Source organism: Nyctereutes procyonoides, unplaced genomic scaffold (assembly GCF_905146905.1).
Source record: "Nyctereutes procyonoides isolate TBG_1078 unplaced genomic scaffold, NYPRO_anot_genome, whole genome shotgun sequence".
Taxonomy (NCBI): domain Eukaryota; kingdom Metazoa; phylum Chordata; class Mammalia; order Carnivora; family Canidae; genus Nyctereutes; species Nyctereutes procyonoides.
In genome coordinates, this window is record NW_026575122.1 from 32,436,192 (window position 1) to 32,449,438 (window position 13,247).

The 13,247-nt window shown below is 43.4% G+C and overlaps 2 protein-coding genes across 2 annotated transcripts in view; both read left to right on the forward strand.

Moving 5' to 3' along the window:
• The window catches only part of EPYC (epiphycan), a 34,868-nt gene extending 32,114 nt beyond the window's left edge, over window positions 1-2,754 (forward strand). Inside the window, exon 6 of the mRNA XM_055336605.1 lies at window positions 2,550-2,754. Coding sequence (XP_055192580.1) covers window positions 2,550-2,720 — 171 coding nt within the window. The 3' untranslated portion in view covers window positions 2,721-2,754. The remainder of the gene's footprint in view (window positions 1-2,549) is intronic.
• Window positions 2,755-11,570: 8,816 nt separating this feature from the next.
• CCER1 (coiled-coil glutamate rich protein 1) lies at window positions 11,571-12,929 on the forward strand. Its single transcript, XM_055336457.1, has one exon. It carries the CDS (start codon window positions 11,571-11,573, stop codon window positions 12,927-12,929), a length of 1,359 nt encoding a protein of 452 aa, XP_055192432.1.
• Window positions 12,930-13,247: the final 318 nt, after the last annotated feature.

Consider the following 13,247-nt stretch of genomic DNA (forward strand, 5'->3'; position numbering starts at 1 on the left):
TTAAAAGAAAACATACAAATAGCCAACAGGTATATAAAAAGATGCCCAACATCACTAATCATAAGGGAAATGCACATCAAAACCACAATGAAATGTCACCTCATTGAAGAGCTATTATCAAAAAGACTAAAGATAACAAGGTTGATAAAGTTATGGGAAAAAAAGGGAACCCTTGTGTACTATTTGTGGGAATGTAGGGGGTACAGTCCTTATAGGAAATGATAAGGAGGTTCTTCAAAAAATTAAACAGAACTGCCATATGATCCAGCAATCCCACTCCTGGGTATATATCCAAGAGAAATGAAATCACTGTCTCAGACTTTCATGTTCACTGCGTTATTCACAATTGCTAAGACATGGAAGCAACCTATCTGTCTACCAATGGGTGAGTGGATAAAGAAATTGTATATGTATGTATGTATATGTATACAATGGGGTATTATTCATACTTTAAAAATTTCAAAAAAAAGAAAAAATTCTATTTGCAACATGAGAATATTATGCTAAGTGAAATAAACCAAACACAGATAAATACATATTTTAAGATCTCACTTATATGTGGAATCTAAAAAAGTTTAACTCAAAGTAGCAGAGAGTAAAATGGTGATTGCCAGGACTTGGGGACTAGGGGATATGGGAACATATTAGTCAAAGGACATAAAATACTAGGTATTCAGAATGAATAGGTTCTGGAGATACAACGTAATACAGCATGAGGACTATAGTTAAGAGTACCCTATGTACTTGAAATTTTTTGAGAGGTCTTAAGTGTTCTTCCTGGAAACACATACAAAAGGTAACTGCGGGAGGTGATGAAAATTTTAATTAGTTTGATTGTGGTAATCATTTCATAATGTATACATATATCAAAACATTATACAGTACTCCTTAAACAAACATAATTTTATCTGGAGAGACAGAGATCTAAATAAAGCAAAGGTAGTCCATTTTCATGGTTTGGAAGATTTGTTATTACGATGGAAATACTCCCCAAACTGAAAGTCATAAGTAATCCAGCAAACCATCTGAATTATTAAATGAGTTCAGCAATGTGGCAGTTTATAAAATCAATATAATATACCAATTGTATTCACTACAGTAGCCATGAATGAAACCACAATGAGATACCACTTCAAGTCCACCTGGTCAGCTAAAATAAAAAAGACAGACATAATTTCAAGTGCTGGTTAGGATGCAGAGAAAACTGGAACACATACATTGCTGGTAGGAATCTAAAATGGTGCAGCTGCTTCAGAAAAGCTCGACACTTCCTGGAAAAAGAAATCAACAAAAACGAAACTTGGAAAATTCCAAATCCAAATTTCTATTAACTGATGAACGGATAAAAATGTGGTACATCTACACAATGGAATATTATCAGGCAATAAAGTACAAGTACTGATACAAAATATATAAGCCTTGAAAATGCAGTTCTCAGTGAAAGAATCCAGTCACAGAAGATGATATAAATGATTCTATTTACATAACATATCCAAAATAGGAAAATCCATAAAAAAACAGAAAGTAGATTAGAAGTCCCCATGCACTAGAGATAGGGGATGGAGGCGAGGAGAGTAATTGCTAATATCTACAGGGCTTTTGGAGGATGTTTAACATGTTCTAAAATCAAATTATGATAAAAATATTAATTAAAAATAAATTATGGTGATGGTCGTACAATTCTGGGACTATCTTAAAACCCACTAACCCATATACTTAAAATGAATAAATTTTATGGTATGTGAAATATACTCAATAAAGCTATTTTTAAATATGTATTTCTGGGCCCTGTTTATCTTCCTGACAGTTGCTCACTTTCTCCCTCATTTTACTTCAGCCATGTCTTTTTTTTTTTTAATTATTTTTAAAGACTTTATTTATTCATGAGAGACACAGAGAGGGAGAGAGAGAGAGAGAGAGAGAGAGAGAGAGAGAGAGAAAGGCAGAGACACAGGCAGAGGGAGAAGCAGGCTCCATGCAGGGAGCCTGATGTGGGACTTGATCCCAGGACTCCAGGATCACACCCAGGGCTGAAGGCAGGCGCTCAACTGCTAAGCCACCCAGGGATCCCTACTTCAGCCATGTTGACTTTTTTTCCCATTCTTGAAATTCCACTGTAATTACTCAAAATGAACTTGGTGTTCTCTCTCCCTGCAATATTCCTACCTTGGCTCTTTCCAGGCCTGTGTGTTGTTATTCCATTCTCAGCTCCATCACTATAATTCTTTCAGATAACTTTCCACAGTTACCATTCTTCCTTTGCAGTACTCATCAGTTTTAGAAATAACTTTTTCTTTAAATTAGTTTTCTCACCTCCCTTTCATTTCTATTACTGAAGTGCAAGCCCATTTCTACTCTGTGCTCCAGTCACTTAATTCCTACTGCCTAGAAGTTGCCCAATGATGCGTAATGATCCCATAACATGCATTTTTTGGATAAGAGAAGGAACAAAAGAATAAAAATGGGGATGAGGCAAAATGAACTATGTTATTAAACAATACTAAGTGTATGCTATATTTTGCCTTATTACTTATTGTCATCTCTTTTAGAATAACAACATTTTGGAGATGCATGAAGATACCTTCTGCAATGTTAAAAATTTGACTTATATTCGTAAGGCGCTAGAGGATATTCGATTGGATGGAAACCCTATCAATCTCAGCAAAACTCCTCAAGCGTACATGTGCCTACCTCGCTTGCCCATTGGAAGCCTTGTCTAATTTCAGATAATGGTTAGCATTACGATGCCCACTACAATGGAACAATTCTTACTGCTCTCTTCAGAAACAGAAGCTCAGAATGATACTTTCAAATTGTATTCTGAAAAATGGTGTACACCTAAAAGTTTTGAGCTAAGATGACAATTTAGTACTTTAAGCAAACACCAGGTAAGTCAGGAATAAAACCAAATGATGTACAGTAAGAGCAAAACTAAGTGCTAAAAAATATTTCACAGATATTCTTGTAAATCACATGTAACTTGCAAGTTTTGAGGATTTATATCCCGTACAATTTCAAGTTAAGCATATAATAAAGAAAAATACAAAATCAACACTTTAGGTGTATTGCCAAGATTTAGATGTTTTTAAGCTTTCCTATTCTTTTTTTTTTTCACTAAAGCATGTTTCTATATCCAAATCTATTAAAGAAAATGAAGGCGAGAATAAAAGTATTTTAAATTTACAATGGAGTTGTGGGAAAATATTCATTATAATCGTAACACACAGATAATCATATGCAACAATAAAACACGCGGCTTCAGTTTTTGCACAATATTTTATCACCTTAGAGATATGACTACTCATTTTAGACCCTTGGTTAAATGGCAATTTATTGGTAGATCTCGTGAGATGGTGGTGTTACAGGAGGACCTGACCCTGGTCTCGTCCCTCAAACACAACCAGACAGCTATCAAATCCTTCTATAGGTATGTTTCTGTGCCTTTGAATAAAGTAAAATTTAGAAAATGGAAAATAGATGATGATATGATCACCGCACTAGGGAAGAAGCTAAGGAACGCCTGCTAAGGAAAGTTGATCTTTCTGAAATGTATGATCAAAATACCAGCACATGGTCATAAACTGAAAGATTGACCAAACGAAAGATGATTTTCCTCCCAGTTGCAAACTCCAAGTTCTACTCCTGAGAAATAACTAGGAAATGGTTTCTTGAATGCTTTTGTGAAAGTTTCCATGAGAAATAAAAACTTCTACATAAGCAATTTCCCTTTTCTTTTTTTAAGATTTATTTATTTGAGACAGAGAGAGACGTGTGCGAGCCAGTGTGGGCAGGGGGAGGAGCAGAGCGGGCGGAGGAAAGAGGGGAAAGAATGTCTAGGGGACTCTGTGCTGAGCATGCACTGGGCTCTGCGGGGCTCAACGTGGGACTCAATGCAGGGCTCCATCTCACGACGCTGAGATCATGACCCTGAGATTGTGATCTGAGCTGAAAATCAAGAGTCAGACGCTTAACCAACTGAGCCATCCGGGTGCTCCAAGCAATTTCCCTTTCTTTTCTTTCTTTTTTTTTTTTTTTTTTTTTTTTTTTGCAATTTCCCTTTCTTATATAAATATACATGTGCAGGTCCTACACACACATACACATCACCATTATTATGTGTATAAACATGGATTTTTAAGTACAAGAGATAATCATTATTCTAAATCTTGCTTCTCTCACTAAAAAGATTTCTTGATGATTTTTCCATATAAGCACATACAGCTCTACTGATTCTGAAAAGCATCTATCAGCCCATGACATGAATGTTCATTTTATTTTTTTTTGTAGTTACAATTAAATTACAAAGACTAGCCTTGTGTAAACATAAATAGCTTTGTGTACATATGAGAGTACATCTATGGATAAATTCATAGAAGTGGAATTCTAGGTCAAGGAGCATATATATCATTTTAAATTTTAATAAATATTACTAGATTGGCCTTCAAAGATGTTATACCCATTTACACTTTCACCGACAGTGTGGGAGAGTGCATGATTCTCTTCTACCTCTCGAAAATGGTTAAGTGTCAAACTTTTTCATCATTGCGTAATCTATTCCTGAATTAACCTATTAAAGTAAAAAAGAGACAATTGGCCATAGTACACCCCTAACATTTAAAAATATACAATCTATATTTTTATTTTCAACTGTCCCTTTCAGGCAAATATATTTCTTCATCTATATTATCTGAATTTTTCTCATTAGTCTCTGTCACCCATCGGATGCCATTATTTGTAGACACGACAGCTAAATTCCGAATTTCTGTAGTGCAGCAATTGAAGAGAATTGTTCTCATGGTTCTCCACAGTAGGTGCATAAGTATCTCCTTGTTTCAATTTAAAGTACAAACATTGATATGTCTGTAATATTGAAAAATACCCATCAATTTTCTTGAGACTATCAATTTTCTTGGGTAAAACTAATCATGCACTCACTTAATCATAATTTGTATACCCAAAGTTATAAAACTTAAAAAAGCATAACCATCAATCCATCACTATAAACCAGTGATATTTAGAAATGGAATTTTCATTTGGACTTAAAAAATTTTAAGATTTTATTTTTTTTAGTTGAGAGAAAGGAGCAAGCAAGAGCAGCGGGAGGGGCAGAGGAAGAGGGAGGGTGAGAAACAGGCTCCCCACTAAGGAAGGAGCCTGATGAAGTACCGGGTTCCCAGGACCCCAGGGTCATGACCTGAGCCAAAGGCAGAGGCTTAACTGATTGAGCCACCCAGATGCCCCTCATTTTGACTTTTTAGATATACTGCCTTTAAATACATTATCCTGAATCAGGCTAAAAGTAGAATTCTAATATTGCAACTCTGTTTTCTATCACTGCCTTTAAAAAATTGTCTCAAAATTATCAGTTTATTATCTCTCAATTCATGTAGGTAAAAAAATCTTTTGTGACTCAACTGAGTTCTCAGTTTAGGATTCCGCAGGTGCCAAGGGCCAATAATGATATTAGAGACCCATGAAAAATGTCATTTCTTTTAACATAAAAAAAGCAAGATAACGACAATAATGATGACGATGATAACAAACATGGAGTAATGAATCTAATCTGGCTTATATTTATCTTTACTGCAACAAGTCATAAATTAGAAATTTTATTTTAATTTTCTTATGGAGGAAGGGGCTTATGAAAAAGTCATAATGAGGCTTTGCCCACAGGAATCTTACTGATGATCTTAGATCTCCCCACAAATGATCTAAAAACCTCTGTCCTCATAGCCTCCCCTGAATACTGTTACTACAAATTTGGGGGTGGGCAGCTGTCACAAAAAGTGCAATGAAATAAAATACAAGGATGAGAGGGGCATTATTGTGGGAACACAGAGCCAAATGACATGTTCCCAGCCATTATGGCTGCCTACTCACAAGGCTACCCTGCAGATTTAATTTACCAGGAATTCTATAAGGACAAGGTGCTACAATAGCCCTGAACATGTGATGATAGCATTTTAGTATTCGTTCTAAATGGATCCTATTTCAGGGGCCATTTCCAGCACTTCACATTCTTTTAATATTTTTTTTTTTTTTTTTTTTTATGATAGTCACAGAGAGAGAGAGAGAGGCAGAGACACAGGCAGAGGGAGAAGCAGGCTCCATGCACCGGGAGCCCGATGTGGGATTCGATCCCGGGTCTCCAGGATCGCGCCCTGGGCCAAAGGCAGGCGCCAAACCGCTGCGCCACCCAGGGATCCCAAGCACTTCACATTCTTAATTGAAAGCTCTAATTCTAAAACTGACCCCTGATTAAATGCTGTATTTTTTAATAAAGTTTTTTCCTTTATTCAATTGTTACACGTATGTATTTTTCTCAAAATTAACAGGTCATTTTTCACTGGGGGAAGGCACTTCCTTCTATTGCCCCATAATATAGCATACTTTAAAATGATTTATAAACACACATTTCCATGCTAATAATAATTCCTAATTGATCGTTACTGCCTACACATGTTTTTCAGATGTTCCGACTTCAATATGTTGGGTTAATTCTCTGCAAATCCTAAGTTATTAAAAAGATTAAGAATATTTTCAAAGGGTGATAGTAAATAATACCTACACATAGTTCTATTGTGCATGCAAAATTCCCATTCTTACTTCTTATATCTGGAGAAACTGTCCTTGTAGTTACCTCTTTACAAAGTTAAGTTTCTCTTCATAATGTGTTTGAATGACGTGAAGATTTATAAATGGGGAAGTTCCACCATGTTACTCCCTGATGCACAACATGCCTCACCAATTTTCTAACTAACCCTACAACTTCCCAAATTATCAAGAGAAAACACGGAGTTAATCTCATCTCACTTTTTGAAAAGCTATAAAGGCTTCTTACCTTGTATTTAGCTTCTATGACCAACAGATGGCGCCTACCTTTTTGGTTTCAAATAACTGTACATGGATATCTTCGAAGTTGCAAAAGGCGGGTTTTTGAGAGTGTATAAAACACATTCCATTTATTTTTTCAATATCCCATAGGACTTAATGGGTTCCAAAGATGGATCTAAAAAATATCTGTTGAATTTTATTTATATGACCAACTATATCAGGTATATCCAACTTATCCCTAAAAATTTTTATTTATAGGTTTAATTAGCTGAGGCTTGCTTTCTAAAAGCCAATTGAAAAATGATGAAATCTAATAAACATACCCAATTACGCTGCACCAGAATAAAGGGTAATTAACGTTGGCAACCTGGAATAGTTTAAATATGATATTCGTGATAAAGATAAATGAAGTACCTATCTTCTCTCTGTTTTGAGCTCTCACTGACTGAATCTTGAATGAGTTACTACTGCCATCAAGTGTTAGAATTCATCCTTGTCAATTCACACAAATGCACAAAAAATGACACCAAGATAGCAGTGTGTTTTCCAACTGGCCATGTAATGGCCTGTGTAACATAAAGCATAGCATAACCTATGCTGTCATGTAGCATTTAATGGAACTTCAAAATGCTGAATGTCATTAAAATATCCCAAATAAAGTCATAACCAGTTAATGTGAAGAACATATTTAACTAAATTTACTTGGTCTATGTGGTGAATGGACTTTAAGGTAAGCCTTAAATGAACTTCCCATCTCTTGGTATTCAAGCCTTTGGGTAACCTTCTCCCCTTGAATGCTGGTAAGACCTGGGTCTTGTTTCTAACCCATAGAATATGACAAAGAAGGTGGATGTCGCAAATGCTAATGTCAAGCCCAGAGTATGATTCATATGTGTGTGTGTGTGTGTGTGTGTGTATGTGTGTGTGTGTGTTCGTTGTGCTAGGAAGCACTAAGGAGATCTGCTTTGCTGAGTTTCTGGAATGAGCAGCCCTACTAAGGAGGCCCATGACAAGGAAGTGAGAACGGTCTCCAGGAATGGCTGCTGACCCCTAGAACCTGTTGGTGGCCTCCAAACCTGCAGGTGTCCTCCAGCCAACGGACAGCTAAAAGGCGGGGCTCTCGCATAGACGGTCACAAGGGAATAAATTCTGCAATAACATTTTCCCAAATGGAGCCCCCAGATGAGAACCCAAGCCAGCCAAGCACCTTGACCATAGCCTGGCGAGATCCTGAGCAGAGGATCCGACTAAGCTACTCTTGGGCTCCTAACACCAGAAAACTCTGAGACAACAAATGTTAATGTCGTTTTAAGTTAAGTTTGTGGGAATTTGTTACACAGCAGTAGAAAACTAATACTACATGTTCAAGCACAGTAAGTGTGTTATATGTTAATGTTGAAGTAGAACACTTCATCTTACAGTCTTTAAAGAATACGGGCCAATTAAATGGTGTCCTAAGGAATTCTTTAATTGCATTTCTGAAAGTTGTGTTTAACACACTCTGGTGGTAATTTTCTCGGGTGATTTACCAGTCATGAACAATTTCAATTACCGTGCTAATCTACTGGAAAAAAAAAACCCTAAAAATCATAAATCATAATTTTCTGCTTCTCTTAAAAAGACGAAGGATGGAGCAAGAACAATACCACATCAATGTTCTTTAGTAAGGAGAATTAATATGAACTGTGCGGGTCATCATGGAAAAATTATACAAAAACAATGTCCTTAATTATCTGTGAGTTCATCTTTTTTATTTTTTATTTTATTTTTAAATTTTTGTTTTAGATTTGTTTATCCACAAGAGACACAGAGAGAGGCAGACATAGGCAGAGGGAGAAGCAGGCTCTCCGTGGAGCCTGATGCAGGACTCTATCCCAGGACCCCAGGTTCACGCCCTGAGCCAAAGGCAGATGCTCAACCACTGAGCCCCAACCTTTTTTTAAGACAAAGAAGAAATTCATGAGAATTCTACTACGGTAACACGGTCAATTTCTAAAGTTCCCAATTAAAACCCAATATGTATACTACTTATGTCCTCAGAAAAATAAATCTGGAGTATCAGCATTCCAATCTGAATTAAGCAGAATAAGGGTATAGTAACTGCCAACTGTGTGATTCTACATCCAGGAAGGGACACTGGGGGCTAAAAGTGTCAGCATTCTGCACTCGGAGTCAAGCAGCAAACCACAGAGCAAACAAAACTGAATGAAGCCTGTGGAGTCTCCAGGTTTCACAACAAGGGTTGAAGTCCTGATCCAAAAAACCCCACATTGTTCTCAATTTTCAACCAGGAAGGCACAAATGACCTTTGTAGGCTTCAGGGCTTCCCCACATTTCTTTCTCTGTCATATACTGGAGGCTTGTATAGACTCAGGATCCCAGTGTGCAATGTTCCATTTTCCACTATTCCACTCACCCCAGAAAAGCAATAAAGGGATATACTCTGGGATGGTTTTTCTCTAAGATCAAGCCTGGTAGCACTTTCACGATGTTTCTAAAAGGTGGGCCAAGAAAAGGGCATGGCATCACTCACAGGGTTAGTTATCTTTACATACACTGTATCAACTTCTTTAAAAGTCCTAAAGTATTGAAGTGTGACAATGGCCATAGCTAACAGCCACTGTGTGCTCATGGTACCGGCACCAGCTGCTATAATGAAGTACCTTACGAAACCTTTAACACAACTATGGAATAGGTATCATAACCGTAGTCTCCGTTCGGGTTAGGAACACAAGGTTTACAGAGGTTAATCATTGCTGAATTGAACTTGAAGCACATTTTCTTGAACAGATTTCATTTTTTTGGAGCAGTTTTAGGTTCACATTAAAATTGAGTAGAGTAGCCATATCCAGTCCCATATTTGGTATTTCCCCATATACTCCCTCGTCCCACTCATGGAGGGCTTCTTCCCTTGCGGACAACCCCTACCAGGAAAGTACTCTCCTTTCAACTGATGAACTTCCATTGACTCATCATCGTCACCCAAAGTCTACAGCTCACATTAGGGTTCAGTCTTGATATTGTACATTCTATGGATTGAGATGGAAGCATAATGACATATGTCCACCACTATTTTGGCATCATTCAGAGTAGGTTCATGCTAATTTAAATCAAAGCCCATATTCTTCACCGTAATGTTATAAAGGCTCCCAGAGTATGAGCCATCTGGTAGACAAAGGGACATCCGAAAAGAGGCCATTGGCATATTTGTATTCTCAAGAATAACCACCACCACCCCCAGACATCCTGGGATGATTTATTTAAGCAGTGGACATTTGCATGCCATGGTGTAATTACTAAAGTGTTTTCCCATAGGATTTCGTGTCCGCATCCCAAAAGTCCTATTTAAGGGTGAATGGGCAGCCCAGCGCAGCCATATGGTTAAGAATTTGGGGTTGGGGGCCAAACTGCCTGAGGTTTAAATACTGGCCCCAGGGCACCTGCGTGGCTCAGTGGTGGAGCATCTGCCTTTGGCTCAGGGGTGGTCCGGGGGTCCTGGGATCCAGTCCCCCACTGGGTTCCCCATGGGGAGCCTGCTTCTCCCTCTGCCTATGTCTCTGCCTCTCTCTGTGTGTCTCTCATGAATAAATAAATGAAATCTTTAATAAATGAATGAATGAATGAATGAATGAATGAATGAATGAATACTGGCCGCAAAGCTCCTCATCCCGACCACCTCGGGTAAACTAACTTCTGGATTCCCTGAGCTGGGGGGCGCGGTGGCGATGCCAAGCTCACAGAGCCCGCGGGCCTAAGGACTGTGTGCCCGGGGCCCTCGGGGAGCCAGCAGGGCTAGCAGGGTGTGCGCTCGCGTTTCACCAACGAGGTGTTGCAACTGCCAGGCGCTAGGGGAGTGTGCACGGCCCCCAAGGTACGAGTGGGGCCCAGTTTTCTGACACCAGGCACTTTCCCCTCTAGCCCTTCCACCTCCCCAAGCGTAGGATGCATGTTTTGCAATGTACAAGGTAGGTCCCCCCACCCCGAACCCTACACCCCGCTTCCAAGAGGTTCAACTCTAGGCCCAGGTGCCTCATCCCCGCACCCCCAGGTGGTGCGCAGGTTCGACATGAACCGGGCCCGAGCGTCCTCCGAGTTGGGGAGCACTGCCCCAGCCTCGGGCTCCGTTGCCCCCTTTCAAATCCTGCGTCACAAGCCCCCTGCGAACCCTCGCGGGGCACCTGGTTCCACCCGAACCGCCCCCCGTCGCCCAAGGAGAACGACCTGGACCCCGATTGGCTGTCGCCCCGGGCAACCAAGGACGCGGTGGGCACGCGGGGGCTCCGGCCGCTATTTAAAGGCCGCGCCGCCCGCGCCCGCTCAGTCCCGCCGGGTCCCGGGTCCCGACGGGGAAGCGCCTGGGTGGGGAGGGAGCCGCCAGGTACGCGCACCCCGGCCTGCCCGGCTCCCAGGCTCCCGGCGCCTCCGCCGAGGCGGGCGTGGGGGGCCCCGGGAGCGGGTGTCCCCGTGCGTCGCCCACCACCACATTCGCCCCCCTCCCTCCCTCCCCAGCCTTACCCAGCCGCAGCCCACCTGGGCCGGACCGCTCGGGGGCGCAGGACGAGAGACTGCGGAGGAAGCGCGAGCGAGCGAGCGGGGCGGACGGAGACCGGCACGTGCCGCCGCCGCGCAGGCGGACGAGGCTCTGCACACCCGAGGCTCTGCACACCCGAGGCTCGGGCCAAACGACCGCAGCTTCTGGGGCGCTTCCGCTTCCACCTCCCCGAGCTCCGTGAGCGATGACCCAGACCCTCTACACACGGGAGGACCCTCGTAACCTGGGCGGCGGCTGGGCGCCCCCCGCCCCGTTGCGCACCTGGTCCACCTGCCACCGAAGGCGCAGGGGCGCCCCGATTTACAAGCGGCGCCGCCGCTACGGCCCCAAGTCTGAGTATGAGCCCCCCTGGAAGCAGCCGAAGCAGCAGCACGGCCCGGGCCCGTGGTTCCAGCCACCGCGACGGCCCTACTGGGCCGTGTCCGCTGACGGGGGGCGCCGCGGGGGGCCCTGGCGCCCGCCCCCCGGGGGCTTCTGGCGGCGGCCCGGCCGCGTGCAAGTGATCCGGGTGTACGGCCTGCACCCCGTCTGCCTGTGCTGCTGCTCGTGCTGGCGCGGGCCCTGGAAGCGCGGCTGGGCGCGGCCCCCCGGCAGGAAGCAGCGCTGGGGCCGCCGCGGCCGCGGCCCGCGCCGCCAGCCTCGCCGCCCCTCCCCGCCGCGCCCGCCCGCCGCGCTGAGCACCCTGCTCCGGCCCGTCAACCTGTACGGGTGGCGCGCGCCGGGCATGCGGGCGCCGCGGAACACCACGCAGTTCATCATGAACCAGATCTACGAGGACATGCGGCAGGAGGAGCTGGAGCGCCAGCAGGCGGCGCTGCGGAGCCAGCAGGCCGCCCCCGGGGGCTCCTCCCAGAGCGACGAGGCCCCCCGCGGCGAGGAGGGGGAGGGGGCGGGGGAGGAGGAGGAGCGGGAGGAGGAGGAGGACGCCGGCCCGTGGGGCGCTCCGTACGGCGGCGGCGTGCAGGACCCGTCGCTCGTCTTCAGTCCCGACCCCGACCGGGAGCTCGGGTCTCCCGCCGCACCGCTGGGGCAGGAGGAGGAGGAGGAGGGGGAAGAGTGTGAGTGCGAGTGTGACAACGAGGAGAGTGATGGGGAGGAGGAGGAGAGCCAGGAGGAGCAGGAGCAGGAGCAGGAGGAGGAGGAGGAGGCCTCAGATGATGAAGAGGAGGAGGTCGAAGAGGCTGACTGTGTGGAGGAGGGGGAGGAGGACCGGGAGGAGGAGGAGGGGGAGGAGGACCAGGAGGAGGATCAGGAGGAGGAGGAGGGGGAGGAGGGGGAGGAGGACCAGGAGGAGGAGGAGGAGGAGACAGAAGAGGAGGCCGTGGAGGAGGAGGAGGAGCCGAGAGAGGAAGAGAACCATTTACCTCTGCAAATGCCTTTGTCTTTCCTAGTGGGGGCCGAGGAAGAGAGAGAGAACGTTCTAAACTGTGCTTATTTAAGCCCCAAGCAGATCATTCCTAGAGTGGCCCAGGAAGCCCTCCTCGTGGTTGAGACATTAACTGTTAGCAGGAAAGGGATTGAGGATGGGATGGAACTGATGTGAGGCTAAAATGGAATAGCAAACTTATTGAAATAGCAAACTTATTGAAAACCAGTTCCAAAAAAAAAAAAAAAAAGAGTTCCATTAATAAACATACCAATGGAAACCCCTTCTTTGGCCATCATAAAATGTTCAGAAACTGGTGTGTTTGTGTATGAGTTTGGGTGGGGGAGGGGCAGCTTTCAAATATAATTTAATCGGAAATGATTAAAGGCCAAATATTTTATTACTGCAGTTTGAATGGTTTCATTTGGTGTTTTCCTCTCTAGACACGAGATTTTTTTTTTTTTCGATTCTGGCAATTTTTTTTTTTTTTTTAAT